Source organism: Trachurus japonicus, chromosome 13 (assembly GCF_045865225.1).
Source record: "Trachurus japonicus isolate A0001 chromosome 13, Traja_1.0".
Lineage (NCBI taxonomy): Eukaryota > Metazoa > Chordata > Actinopteri > Carangiformes > Carangidae > Trachurus > Trachurus japonicus.
Genome location: NC_140919.1, coordinates 39,369,604 through 39,384,735, shown reverse-complemented (window position 1 = coordinate 39,384,735; position 15,132 = coordinate 39,369,604). Strand labels below are relative to the sequence as shown.

The window sequence follows — 15,132 nt, the reverse complement described above, 5'->3', positions numbered from 1 at the left end:
ACATCCACTTTACTCATATAAACATCCTCCACTGACATGAAGCTGTCACTTTTAAAAGACTTAAAAGTGTTCAGGGGTATGAATAAGTCGATCGATTTCGAGTGACAGCAGATGATACTTGCATTTACATGTTTGACATAAAGCTTAAAAAATATGTGGTTCTGAACTAAATCCAATAACTCAAAGATGTGTTACAACAGTTAACTTGCTGCAGCGTGTTACAGTCTCTAGGCAATAGCAGTGTGTCGGTAATCAACAAAACAACAGGAGTACCAGCTTTTTCTGGATCTGGAAATTCATCATTAGCTAGAATTTGTAATGGAGAGCTATTGACAAGGAAGCTCACAGCTGTTATGAACATTTCAAACTTACAGAGAATCACAGAAGGCACAGACTCAGATCCACCTAACGTGGCAAATGGTTGATGAAGAAGTTAGTATCGTCGACAGCTTCAGAAAAAAATGGCTATGTAATTGTGAAATTACTATTTGTGATCGGTAAGTAACTTTCAATCTTCATGTATAACATGGAAATATCCATTCATGTCTGGATAGCATATGCGGAAATGTTCTTTTGTTTATTGTTCTTTATTACTTATCTTGTGTTTTGTAAACCCATGCCGGATTTATGGTGTATGGCACCGTGAAAATAAAAAAACTAAAATAATAAAATAAAATAAAATAAAATAAAACATTCTTCATCCATCCTACCACTTATCCACACAGGGTCGTGGGGTCTTGGAGCTGATATTTGGTGAAGGCGGTTACACCCTGGACAGGTCACAGAAATATGTTCATGATAATACGTTTTATTATTTGTATCGTATTCACTATTTCTTCTGGTATAGTCCCTTTATCCTCGGGATAGCTCGCTTCACTTCACTGTGTCATTGTCTATTTTCAACTTCTTTAACTTTCTTAAACCTTGGCATTATCAGTTATTATTCAGTCTGTTTATATTACACAAAGTGACTCAACTTAGCTCTGGACGCACAGTTACCTCTTCTGAAGACAGACGACACTCTGACATGTGCATTGTCTAACCTTTATATATTAGGACTCACAATATGTGACAGAGGAACAGACATACAAAGCACAGTTTTACATGAAATGTGACATTAAAACGTTTTTACAGGACAAATTGTGTCACACCTTGGACAATTCAAGCCCCTAGATGGCTTTTATTTCATCATATTAAAAAGTGTCAAAAAAATAGAGCTAGAATTGTTCGTGATGAAATTCTTATTGTGTGTGAACAAAAAAAGTAAAAGGTGCAAAGATGCAATATTCTTTGGAAAACACTTGGTGCACCATGTCTATCAAAATATAATGCCACACTGGCAACTGTAAAAAGATATGATCACTTATTGTTTGTAGGAAACATTTTCCTGAACCTTTGTCCATGAGGTCGATGGGGCCAATTCTGCAGCCACTGTATATTTTCAAAATGTAGAGTAATAAACCACAAAAATACAAAAAAACAATGTTAAACTTAATTGTTTTTGGAGAAATTGGTCCTTCAAACTCTTGAGGTGCTATTACATGAAAAAAAGAGATTAGAGAGAACAACATAAACGCCATAAATACACAGAGAGGTCAGCAGGTCCCTCTCTGTTACATCCAGTGCAAAAGTCTAAGTCAAAGTTCAAGATATGCCACCTTGATGCCTAAGTTTAGTTCAGTACGTAGCCAAGCAGTCTGTCTGTGGACTCTCTCCTCTCCCTCCTGCTCCATCTGTCGTCCTCGGGGTGCAGTGCAGAACGTCTTGGGCAAGGCCTCGCTCATGTTTTTTTAAAGTCTTTCCTGAATTTGAGCACAAAAGAAGACCCCTGCAATAAAAGCAAAAAGAAAACATGAGCTGGAATCAGGCAGAGAGACGCGGCTGAAGGAGGAAGAGCTGAAACTACGTAGATCTATAGTTTTGAACAAGAAGTCATGTGCCTATTAGGTCAGCGTAAACCATCCACCTCAGTGTTCAGAGGAAACAGCAACAACAAAAAGTTGAAATCGCCCACAGAGCTGTGAGTGAGGATTGACCTTCTCTCTGTGGAAAGTCAAGACTTACTCTGACTCTAGTGGTGACTTCACTTTACCTCTCTGGAAAGGTTCAGTGTTAAAAAGAAAGACAACAAAGAGGGTATAGTTTGTTAATTCACGAGCAGAAAGTGTTGTATCTTGTCACTGCAAAAGAAAGGCAACATGGTGTTTAGGAGGTAAATAAATGAGCAACATTTTCACCACTTTGTTTTCAGCATCTCAGTCATGACGAGGTCAAATCATGACAGGAATGAAAGGAATATCAAAATCCCATCATCTTTTAATGGAAAATTGCATCATTCTTGACTTTTTACAACTTTAATACAATTTTGATGGGATTTCTTTCTGTCTGTCTTTATTTTTCTTTGCAGACCATTGATCTTAAACAGCGGCCAAACATTTTGCCAAGACTTTCTTGTGTGAGCCATGAACAGGGTAACTCCCTTTCTTTCCTTTTTGTTAGCTAACTGATATAAAGAGAACCCAAAGTAATGAAAGTGCTGCGCATTCCTAAAGGTCTGGCTTTTGTGCAGAGAGAGTTGTTGTGGAGAGGCCAGAGAGAGGCAGAGACAGAGAGCACTCGTCACACTAACACTAAACAAAAAAAAGAAAGGAAAAGAAAAAAGCACAACCAAGGAGTCAGTCACTTTTACTTACACAGATACCACTGCACTCACTCACTGCAGAGCTTACTTCTTCTTCCCGCCTAATGACATATTTTCAGTTTTTTTCTTCTGTGCCTCATTGAACAAAAGACACACCTTGATGTTAGCAAGTGGTTTGATGCTCCCATGTTTGTGTGTATGTGTGTGTGCGTGTGTGTGACCCCACCCATGTGAAACAAATTGCACAACATTCTAGGTGAAAAGCTTAAATGACAGTGTGTGTGTCAACTTGGATTATTATTATTATTTTTACCTTTTTCTCACTGCAGGACGCATGCAATACTGCCATTGTTTTAACTCTTTACATTCTGGTCTCGCTTTACTGTTACTCTTCTCATAGCTTTGTTGTTGAATGTGTACCTGTCTTGCCCCAAGGTCACATCATGACATTGTCACTATTTTCACTGTGTCAGTGTTGACACAAAAGATAACAACAATATGGAAATAATTTTAGATCCAAAAGGGAAGAATTTAATTCAAAGGCCACTTTCTACACTGATTATGGTGCTTAAAGTGTTACATCTCCAAATTCAAAAGTGCAATTTTAGAGCAAACATCTACATTTTGGGAAATATACTAATGGAATATAATTGTAAAAATGTCAATGTGTAGTCTTATATAGGACTATCTACAGGACTATTTCTTGGCTGGGACCAGGAACTTCCTGGAGTCTCTCCTGGTTGCCTCAGGGGTCTAAGGATAGAAAATGAATAAAAATGAATGACCTGACTTTCCTCTAACTGGTTGGAGCCAAGAACCCCAAAACAACAAACTGTCAATTTTAAACTTCAGTTTTTGTACAGATTACATTACATATAATGTTACAATGATTAGTTATTATTAGTTGCTGGGTTTTCTTACCCTTTGACAAAGCCTGGCTTGCTGTTTCCCCCTCTCTCCCGTCTTAATGCTAAGCTAAGCCACCCCCAGATAGATAGATAGATAGATAGATAGATAGATAGATAGATAGATAGATAGATAGATAGATAGATAGATAGATAGATAGATAGATAGATAGATAGATAGATAGATAGATAGATAGATGGAATAGGTTCTACCTCTGTCATGGCGTCATCAATCTGTTTCAGCTCCTCGTAGTGGTCACGAGAGTCTCTCAAAGGTTGAACCATGATCTCCTCAATCTGAGGGAAAAGCTGTGGAAAAAAACACCACAGTGTGAACGTTACCTGGTAACCAAAGACAGAGCGTTAAATATGGACACATCCCATAAATAAGCAGTCCTACCTTCATGACGGTCTCGAACATCGGGATGAGGACAAACTTGATGAAGCCAATTTGAGCGGTGGGTTTGGTGACTTTGTCTCTGTCCATGAAGGGAGCCACCGGGAGGCCCTCGGACTTCTCCCTGTCACTCTACAGCAGCGGAAACATTGTCATGTGATTACGCGTGCTGAGCCCTTTTCTTCAAGATGACAACATTAGATGATGATGATAATGGGCTGGGGGAGGGGAGGGGGTCACCTGCATGAAGTACTCCTCCAACAGACAGTCCACCCATGGCTCAGCCACCTCAGTTGGCCTGACCTCGTTGGAAATGTCACAGCACTTGATCAAAACCATCTTTAGCTGAAAACACAAACACACACGTATAAACACGTGTGCACAAACCGAGGACAAAGAAGCCTTATTGTAGTGAGTAGTGTGGTGGGTCTGTCTTATATCATCTACTTATATGTCTGTGACTGCTTCTCCAGTTCCACTAATACAATCCAACTGGCGACCACTGATCACAGCACACACAGCGAATAAAGACCGGCTTGTTTTGAGGTCAGATATCATTTGTACAGCACAGTGAACAGCCGGGACACAATGTGATCTTGTATGACGTGATGAATATATACATACACATGTCACATGTTCTTCGTTGGTGAAGTCAAAGTTGTCCACTTTTTGCTTAAAGGAGTCTAGTATCTCCCCATGTCTGGCCATGTCTGTGGCCAGAATGAGGGTGATGATTGCCTGGAAATAGAAGATCAAAGCTCGGATGAGAGGTTTGCAAGACACATGCATACATTATTAGTCATGAAATCAAAGCAGTGAACAGATTGATCGACATGAAGCAATCCCTAGGCTACCTCTGTCTTTTTTCTTTCTTAAAAGTGCTACACTGCTCAGTAATCAGGGCTTTAGCTGCACATTTCACCTGTCGGATCTGTTTGAATGCCTCAGGATCCACATTTGCAAAGATATTGCACTCAGGAAGAGAAAGGATCTGGAAGGCCACAGCACAGTGATGGTTCTCCAGCGGAGATATGTCATTGTAGCGCACTGCCAGCTCTGTACGGGCATTGATTTGGTACCTGATAGATGGATGACAGATGATGAATGATGGATTGATGTTGTTTTTTTTGTTTTATTTTTTTTTTTACCATGAATTGTCCCTGATAGGAGAGGTCCTTTGCCTCGCCTGCCTGAACCTCCCGACCAAGAACAACATGATAATCTGAATCAGGGTGTTTTCATACCAGAACTCTCTCCATGCTGAACTAGTTTCACAGTTCATTGACAACAGTGTTGTGGCGAGGATGTCAAAACACGGTGAGGGTCAGTGGGCATCTGCACTGGTCCATCTGTCAACACCCCTACAGACAGGATAGTGAGTCTTACGTGTTATTGTAGCCGGGGTGGTCCAGGTCATGACACACTGCAGCTGTCATTAAAATGCCCATATCTGTGAGAGTCAACTTCTCCTGGGCGACAATGGAAAAGAACAGTGTAATCAGAACATGCTAAAACATATCCAGCCAGTATATTGATGATTATTTCAGATTCAGCCGATTTGATATTGAAGAATGTGACGTGATGTTCAGACATACACAACCTAATTTTGACCGATGGATTCAACTGAATGATGTCCTTGACATGCGTGAACATACACCACACTGACAAACATGCAGTTTACCTGAAGGTTGCAGAGGTGAATCATACCATACATCATCTGGCTAACACAGAAGCAGTGACGAAAGTTGTGGAAGGGGTTGTTGCGGTAGTTCTCCTGAATCCCCAACTAGAAGACAGAGATTCATTCATTCAGTTTGCTCACTGCAAACAATCTTAAAGGGAGAGTTCAACATTTTGGCAAATTGGCCCATTGCCATAATCCCTATGGCGTAGGTTTGTTACCTTTAATTGTCGGTGCAAACTATTTTTAGAACGGCGGAGCAGAGCTGTGAGCTGCTCAGCGAACGCAATGGAGGCAAATGGTATTTCTATGCTTCCCTCATCAAACTCATCAAATACACAACCCAACAACTCCAAAACGCTTTTGTGGACAAGTTATGACCTGCACATTCACCACGCTATGAGCTAATAACGAGACGTTACGAGACTGAGCTGTTATCAAGGTAAATTCATGCAAAACAGCTGATGCGCGTTCCTGTCAGGGGCAGTTTTTCAGCAAGCAGTCTCTGAATTTACCTCTAAAACAACTCCGTCTCAAAATGTTCTTAGCGTGGTGAATGTGCAGGTCACAACTCGTCCATGAGAGCGTTTTGGAGTTGTTGGATTGTGTGTTTGATGAGTTTGATGAGGGAAACCAAGAAGTTCCATTAGCCTCTGTAGCTCGCACCGACAATTAAAGGTAACAAACTTACTGCTATGACTACAGGGATGGACCAATTTGCCAAAATGTTGAACTATCCCTTTAAATCATTGGAACAATCATTTCTAACCTCATATGACCTTTGATCATCAATTTGTAATCTGTATGAGATTCAGTGACACCTTTGCTTTTTATGTGAAAGCCTGTTTGAAACTCATGTGCGTTGCATGCGTATACAGTGTGTCCTCCATCGCTGTAACTTTACCAGCCAGCGCTTGAGTGTGATGGGGTTCATGTTGAATTCCTTCACTAGCCCCAAGTCATGGTACATGTACTCCAGACAGCTCAGCATCTGCAACAAGAAAGAAAGAAAGTCAGGCACCAGTGACATGGAAACGGAGACGGCCGATGGAGTCGAGCAATGATATCAACAAACTTCGTTGTGTTCCCAGTGCCACACATCGAACGTCGGCTTCTTCAGTGCCTCGATAGTCTCCTGAGACAATGTGTACTGCGTATGCCAAATAAAAAAAACACGATCAGATAATCAGAAGCTTTGTCTAATGGTGATCTAAAAAGGATCAACCAAATACCTTGGGGTAATTGGGGACATCTCGTCGAGGAGTGACCTTCTTCCCGTCATCAAAGTTATATTTGCATGGGCAGTTTACTCTGAGGGCAGAAGGGAAAAGATTTCTTTGGTTTGATATCCTTGAAGGTTAGTTTCTGTGGATGTGGTATTGACAGAAGTGCAGAAATCTGGTGTTTAACTTCTCTTCACCTGCCACCACCTCTTGAGGTCATCTCATCGCGGAGCTTCTTCAGATCGTTTTTACACTTCTCAATCTCCACCACCTTCAAGCCTTCCACTGAAACGAAACGATGGGTAACGCTCGAATGATTTCTATTTTACATTCATATCAGAGGTTGGAGGATTTCTTGTAGAATCTTTACAGACACACCATTTTAAATGAAATGTGCCACTCACATTCGACTCTCTTCTCCAGCATGGCTAGCCTGTTGGTGACCTCGGTCTTCAGCTCGTTGATGCGAAAGGCTCTGGAGAATCAAATTGTGACATTATGACATGTATGACATGACAAGGACAACATAAACTGGAATGAAACCTGCAAAATAAGGGTGAAAGAACGCGCTGTCAGTTTTAACTGGCCTCCATGGGTTGCAGCTGGTATTAACACTGAAATGCACCAGTGCCAGTTATGTGTGTGAGCTATGTGTTAGGGCGGGGGAGGGCAGGCTTCAGCCATAACATAACATAAACAACAGAGGTGTTACCTGCTGAACTGCTCCGCCACCTGTGTTAACACGTTCTGAAACATGTCCTCCTTCTCTGCAGACATAAGTACAGTCCTGATAAATCATTGTGAACAGACTTCCCGCTGTCAAGTCATTTGTGATTCAAACTATTACTGTATTAATTTCACAGCAGATGTGCTGTTGATGCATGAATGTAGCCTGTGTTATAATAAAGGACAAGCTTACCTCCGAGTTGTCCACTTGACAGAGGGACAATTTTGTACAAAGAGCTGTGGGAAGTTCAGATGTGAGATCAACAGTCAGATCATTTTGAGTTTTCAAACCCGTACAAAGAGTTGACTAAACAATCTCGCCACAGTTCAGTGAGCGAGTGCTCTGCAGATACGATCTAAAGCTCCTCAACATCTGCTAAATAGACTTGTGGTGAGATTTTTTTTCTTTAATCTACTCTGTTTATAACGGTTGTGAATAAGAAGGGAAACTGCCTCTGTAATGGGGCAGATGATACTCAGTTTCCATACAAATTTATTATCATTCAATATGCAGTTATGTTACCTAGGAGAGTTGGTGGGCATGGTGGGATCTATGGAGACCAAGGCACCTTCTGGATCCACCATCATGATGGCTGTGTTCCTGTCGTGAGAGGAAAAGAGGAAAAGTGAGAAAAGCAGAATCAAAAGTACAAGTCTTATCGCCCCACTGAGCCTCTGACATAATTTATCTTTATGCTTTGTATGTTATAAATGAAAATATATTGTTGTATTGTATATATAGTTTTCTTTTACTGAGCTATGTTACTTTTGCAGCATGCATCATTTTGTGTTTTACAAAGGGCAGTAGACAGAGATAATTAAATGCTACGTTCCCAGGAGCAGTGTATAACAACTTTGTCCTCCTCAGTAAAAGCAGATGACACATCTTGCTTCCATCGTTAAATATGTCAGTTCCTGTTTGAACAACTGATGGGAGTTTGGCTCATTTTTACTTACAGGTGTTCCTCGTTTTTCAGCCACTTTTGTATTTATTTATTTTTTAAATCTTTTTATCATGGTGCACTGTGTCTGCTTTCTGTGTTTTTAGGATACTTTCTTGCAGCTTTATGCCATAGTTCTTAGTTTTTAATGAGAAAACAAATCAGGTAAACACAACAGCACAGCCTGGGAACACCCTAAGAAAAGCTGAACAGATGTGTGTCGTTGATGTGTGTGCTTCTTCAGTCGATGACGCACATCTGCTCAGATCAAAGAGCTGAAGAAGCCTCTTGCATGAGATGTAAAACATTTTGATGTACATACAAACTCGGTCGCCCACGATCTAAACCCTTCTTCTTGTGCATGACCTGGGTGAGTGATAATCTTCACAGACAAACCTGGGAATGTTGGATGAGGAACACAGGAGCTCCTTGATGTCACATGGACTGCAGTGCCGACTGAACACCACCTGAAAGACACACGCAGCTCTTTTAATGAACTCGTTTAGGTCCAACCTTGTCTCCTGATGAGGGAAATGATGGCAGGAGGTTGACTTGATTGGTTTTTAGGGAATTATATGACACAGTAGTGGTATAAATCGCACGCACATCCAAAGTATTACAGGTGCAGGACACTGCAAAAACTCAAATATCTTACCAAGAATATTTGTCTTATTTCTAGTCAAAATGTAATTTCTAGTCAAAACAAATCTCATTATGCTTAAAATAAGACCCATCCCATTAAAAATCAGCTTGTTTTTAGACACTTTTCAATTCTTTCAAGCATATTTTCACTTGAAATAAGTAGAAAAATCTGACAGTGGAGCAAGTTTTTCTTTCTTATTATAAGCACAAAAAAAACTTGCTTTCACTGGCAGATTTTTCTACTTATTTCAAGAGAAAATTTGTTTCAAACAAGTGACAATGATCTAAAAACAAGTTCATTTTTAGGTGATGAGTCTTATTTTAAGTGGAAAGAGATTCGTTTTGACTAGAAATGAGACATTTTGACAAGAAATAAGACAAATATTCTTGGAAAGATTTAGAGTTTTTGCAGTGTAACAAACAAACAGACTTTTAGAAAAAGGGTGAAGTGCGCAGCTCCTCAAATGTTTATTGTAGGCTATAAGATCAGCCTTTTGATCACTTCCTGATGAATATCTATGTGATCGAAACGCCTTATAGCCTATAAACATTTGAGGAGCTACAACAGTGTGCAGACTTCACCCTTTTTCTATAAATCACCATTATGTCATGCGGTTATTGAGAAAACCTCCTCTGTGGGTTTCAAATTCAACACAGAGCAGTCTGTGTGTCTGTGTTCTCCAAAGGCACACCTGCACTCAAACAGCTGCTGTGCTGTTTTGATATAAGGCCTCGGTGCTCTGACAGGGTCGGGCGGTTATCAGATTTCATGTGTTTTTTAGACAACGGCGTCACATGGGAGTGTAAAAAGCAAGGGTTGGTTTCTCTTGTGGCTGAATAAGGTCAAGTCGGCGGAGAGAGAGAGACCAACGAGGGAAAGAAAGGGACAGCTGGAGTGTGAGAGTCCGTGGAGCTCTGGAAGATAGCAACATTATCCACGCCTGTCACGCGAAAACAAATCAGCCCAGTTTACAAGACTCAAACACACTGCGTGACTTTGTGTACAGCGTAGAAAGAAAACGGATGGCTTCTTGCAAAGAGTGGGCAAAAATTCTCGCTGTGCAAAAGCTGTGATCTCACATGTAAAAAGCGAGAGCAGGTGTAGCAGACAAACATTCAGCCTCAGGACGTGGGCTCGGGGCTCTTGAACAGACATGTGTCATTGCCAGCTCTCTACTTGAAGCACTCCACATTCGGCAGATCAGCAAGTGTTTCATTTGTCTGTATCTCAGTATGTGAGGAATGCTGAAACATAAAACTGCAGCCTGGAAGCATCCGTCACGACTGTTTGACCGATCACTAAACTGTCACTGTGCTGTGATTAAAAAGCTGACATAAGTTTTATTTTCCCACCACATCTCTTCTTTCCTGTATTTTTGATTAACTGCTTCTGTGAATCTGAACGTAGGAAGTGAAATGTATCAAACCCATAATTTCACACATTTCCCAGAGCTATAGCAGCGGAAATTAAATGTGTTGAGTAAGCTGTTTGCAACAGGTGTGTGGTTCTGTCAGTAACACCTGTAAGGCTAACTGCTCTGCACCACCGTCTAATTTTAGCTCCTCCTTAGGTGAGTTCAGCCCCAGGAGAATACTTGTTAGGAGTCAGGAAGGTGAATTAAAATCTAAATTGCCATAGTGAACAAAATTGTATTCCACTCCTCAATGAATTCTTATTCATTGAGGAGTGGAATACATAACAAAAATAATTCAGATTTAATTCATAAACAGTTTGAACAGCGCCAATGTTTTTCTTATGTAACATGAATATCAAGAGTTTTAATTAGGCATCTGTGCATAGTCCTGATTTATATAAGAAATACTGAAATTATCTGAAATATTTGATTTTACATCAAGTAACAACATGTTTATAGTCACATTAGTGAAATGCTGAATCTGTATATGTTGCCAGGTATATATTCAGTCAGTATATGCATTCATAATATGCAAAATGTCACATTTATTTGCAGTTTAGTTACATTTATTTTTGGTCAAACAAAACATCTAAGGATGAACATAGTATTATGAGTGAAAACAGTAAAAAAAAGACCTAAGAATTAAAGCATTTCCGCTGGAACTGGACCTACCTTTTGGACCTTCCCATCCACATCCAGGTAAATGCTTTTGGGGGCATAGGAGGAGGAGCTCGAGCCCATGTTGACCTCCCTCTCCTCTCTTACACACCCGCAGAGATTCTGGCTCGGAGCCCTGAATGACCAACCTGAAGAGAGACAACAATCAAGTAAACAGTGTTATATTATATAGATAAAAAGGGGTTTGCACACTTTTTTTCCCCCCAGTAGATTCATCCAGATATCGTTAAGTGTGGTGCTTAAATATAAAAACAAGACATAGGAAAGAAAGAAATCAGATAGAAAAGAAGCAAAAATAAAATGACACAATGCATCTCCAGCTAAAAAGAAAGAAAAAAAAATACAGGAGTACAAATGCAAAAGGAAAAACAAGGGCAATTTCATGTCTATTTACAAATTCTAACATTCCCATAACACAAAGCTCCATAACACAACCAGTTAAACAATCACCTCCAATAAAACCTATAGGCCTACTTACACATGCAATGCAGTTAGAAATAATTACAGCCAAATTAATTTACAAAAAGCAACAGCACATCTATTAAACTCACAGTGTCAGAGATGCAGCTTCCCCTGTGGAGACCGGAGGTAATGTCCCAGGTGCGGAGGGAAGCAGCTGACTCGCATGCAGGCGCACTCAGACTCAAACACACATACTGAAACGGAGAACGATGGGGAAGAGAGACAGAGAGAGAGAGAGAGAGAGGCTGTGGGTGATGGAGAAGGTGAGGAAGGGTATGTATGAGGGAGCCGGAGGGGTATGGAGTACTACAAATATAACTGGCACCTCTTACTGGTTGCCAGGGGACTGTTGCTATGGGAGAAAAAGCCATCCTAACATCTTAAGTGGTGCAGGGCTTTTACCTGTGCTGGTCACAGATGTCTTATCTACATAGACTGATTCACCGTATCTCATAGGAAAAACACACTCAAGTGTTTGGGCTTTATCGTGCACCAACGTAACTTGTTTACTAAACAGCTATCTGATTGGAACCTGGCCAGATACTTTTAATATACCTGTGTTCTGTTGAAAATAGCAATTATAATTGTCCTAAAAGGCCCACAGTGCACAAACAAAACACTGATTAGAGCACTCAACAATACATGGAAAATTATATCTTACCAGGGGGGGGGGGCACTTCTAACCAAGGGGGGCCCTAATTTTAAGTGGCTTTGTTCTTTCGTTCAGCCAGCCAGTCACCTGAGTGCTACACCTGAGTGCTACATTTGTATGTACATGTGTGGAAGTGCGTTGATTTGATATGAATTTTTGTTTATTTTCTATGTAAGTGTGTACAAGTGTGTGTGTGTGTATGTATGTGTGTGTTTGTGTGTGTTGCACTTCTCAATCCCCTCATCCACTTCATTATTGAGAACAGGACCAGCAGATGGTTTGGTCAGATGAGTTCAGCAGAGCTCTTGAGGAGATTTCAGAGTGCATTTTATTTTAGCATCAATTTATAATTGACCGAGGACAATAACATAAAAGCAACAAAAACACAAATTTTAATGAAATGCTGTAATATAATTGATTGTTTTATTGTAAAGAAACTGATGCTGTTACTGATGAAAGTCCTGCAAATTTCTACAAAAGTATTACTTATTGCAAAATACTATTGAACAGAAAAGGTATAGGGTACACAAAAGCAATGCTGCCTGTTGCTAATATATTATGATATATTAAAATATTAAATCATTAATACTGGAGCATCATTGAAAAAGAAAAAGTAGGCTGCTAATTTTGCAAAAACAATGCTACTAATATAAAATAATATTAGCTCATTGCTTTATATACAGTTAGGTATTAAAATCCCTGCACGAGTGTCATTTGTATATGTATACGTTTTGTAAAATATTTGACATATTTGTGGCTTAAGGAGTTAATTAGATATTACAGCAGCCCCCTTAAATAAAATCATGAACATCATGACATTGGTTTCTTTTTGTGTGTGTGTCATGAGCCAGAAATTCTGGAAAGCACTGGTTCAGACTTTCATTAAAGAATTATTACAAAGTGAAAAGTACCGTATAGCTCTCAATGTACAGTATTTGCCTCTGTGACATTGTGGGGTTGTAAATGTTAAAGTAAAATACAATTGTGCCCACTGAAATACAGTATTGTAGCGCATGTACTGTATAGACATGAGTAGCAGAAGTAACAAGACATTGGAAATCCAGATAGTAAATAACAATAGCAAAGTGTCAGAAATGATAGGAATTCCAGGTTACAGTAAGTGTAACAGGGTTTTTTAGTGAAGACTATAGATCAGAGAAGATGTCAGGTAACTTATTTTTGCTATGATGAAGATCTAGAAGAAATTAGCCCAAAACAAACCCCTCTCTTCTACTTTTCTCTATTGACCTAAATTACGACAAAAGCCAGAACGCTACCAGGGAATTACCTGTTATAGACGACTGACAAGTCTTGGCCATAACAAAAAAAAAAAAAAAAAAGCACAGATGAAAGCTTCTCAATAATAAAGCCACCCCTCCTCTACTGGGAGTCTCACATCAACAGGCTGGTGTGAACAAGGGCATTAGTGCGAAAGCTCGACCAGGCAGGAGGGGGAGAAGGAGGTAATTAATTAGAGTTGGAGAGCATCACAGATCATCTCCATTCAACTCATAGGACACAGATACACAGACACATACACATACTATTTGCACACAGATGTGATGCTGATCCCCACGAGTCTAATTATTACCCAGGCTCCTGTGCAACGCTGGAGGAGAGAGGTGGAACATGATGAGATGAGACTGTAAGGCTAACAGACAGAATGTGAGATCAAAATACATTAAAAGCATCTTCTAAACTCAATAAAAAAGGCTTGCTCTCATTATCTGAGGACATTTCATTTCCCACTTATACTGCAAGCCAAAATGATTATGCACATGTTTGTGTGTGCTTGCGTAGCTACTGGTGCTTGTGTGTCCCTATGATGCTGTATGTGTATTCATGAGTCGGTGTGCCGTGGAATAAATGGTGGTTCAAACAGAACAAAGACCACAAAGCCCAGATCAAAACAGGCGGATCTGATTCGCTTATGTAACCAGAAGACTCATAACACCTTCAGTAGCCGAAGACACGTTTCGGGATAAAAGCAATTAATAAAATCATGCAGATTTTCATGACAAAAGATGTCCAGCTGGTCATCGGAAGGGAACACATTATCCTGATAATAGTGACGGACCAGGCGTTTGCATGGATTACACTCTTTCACAACCTTGTACCTCAGCTTAATATAGTTCAACTTCAGCACATCCTTTAATCTTGCATCATTTTTTGGCCTTTTTTATTCCTTGCTGTCTGTCAGTGTTTTTGCACGGTGGGAAAAAGAGCATGAAATATTAAGAGGATTAATAAAATCCATATTTAGTAGCCTAATCGTTGTCACATATTATCAGGTATGATTTGTCAACAAGCAATCAAGAAGAGTCTATTCATAGAAAATCATTTGGAGGATGCATGATTGAATTGAATGGCTTGGATGTACCAGCCTCCTCTTGGCATTCATTTTCTATATTTGGTTTAATTATGTTGATGATTAAGATATAACTGTGAGTTTGAGCACAACTTGATTTTCACTGACTCGCTAAAGTCAAGTGATTGAACATAATAATCAATAATATACTCAAAACAAAGTATATCAGAAGCTGCACTTGTGGATTAAAGAAAGCGTATAAGTTAAAGGTAGAGATACATTATACAAACCGTACCCTGACCATGAGCACAGTGTTGAGCAATTATACAGGAAATGTATTGGTGACACCTAATGGACTAAACAAGAATTGCACACACACGCACACACACACACACACATAGAAAGTAAAAAGATAAAAAAATAAAAGGAATATTTGCAGCACGTTGTGTGGTGTGCAAAAG

At 39.8% G+C, this 15,132-nt stretch overlaps 1 protein-coding gene across 2 annotated transcripts; it reads right to left on the bottom strand.

Annotated features, from left to right (window-relative positions):
- Positions 1-1,034: 1,034 nt before the first annotated feature.
- On the bottom strand, positions 1,035-11,377 carry pde9ac (phosphodiesterase 9ac). Of its 2 annotated transcripts, XM_085794541.1 has the most exons (19): positions 11,244-11,377; positions 8,911-8,981; positions 8,097-8,174; positions 7,767-7,810; positions 7,560-7,614; positions 7,252-7,322; positions 7,045-7,132; positions 6,857-6,935; positions 6,700-6,774; positions 6,529-6,615; positions 5,625-5,729; positions 5,330-5,412; positions 4,866-5,022; positions 4,568-4,681; positions 4,184-4,288; positions 3,947-4,075; positions 3,760-3,855; positions 2,694-2,776; positions 1,496-1,828 (listed from the first exon to the last, which is right to left on the bottom strand). In XM_085794541.1, exons 1-18 carry the CDS (start codon positions 11,310-11,312, stop codon positions 2,726-2,728), a joined length of 1,557 nt encoding a protein of 518 aa, XP_085650667.1. In that variant the 5' UTR covers positions 11,313-11,377; the 3' UTR covers positions 1,496-1,828; positions 2,694-2,725. The 2 variants fall into 2 exon arrangements, with proteins under 2 accessions (XP_085650666.1, XP_085650667.1); XM_085794540.1 differs by lacking the exons at positions 2,694-2,776; positions 7,767-7,810; positions 8,097-8,174; positions 8,911-8,981; positions 11,244-11,377 and having other exon boundaries at positions 1,035-1,828; positions 7,560-7,613.
- Positions 11,378-15,132: the final 3,755 nt, after the last annotated feature.

What these genes read in the sequence shown, in the direction of transcription:
- pde9ac (XM_085794541.1), bottom strand. Translation starts at nt 11,312, where the DNA reads ATGGGCTCGAGCTCCTCCTCCTATGCCCCCAAAAGCATTTACCTGGAT. An exon ending in GGCACTGGGAACACAACGAA is followed by an intron (nt 6,616 to 6,699) that starts GTTTGTTGATAT and finishes TTCTTGTTGCAG; the next exon opens with ATGCTGAGCTGTCTGGAGTA. An exon ending in TTGATGACGCCATGACAGAG is followed by an intron (nt 2,777 to 3,759) that starts GTAGAACCTATT and finishes TTGTTCAATGAG; the next exon opens with GCACAGAAGAAAAAAACTGA.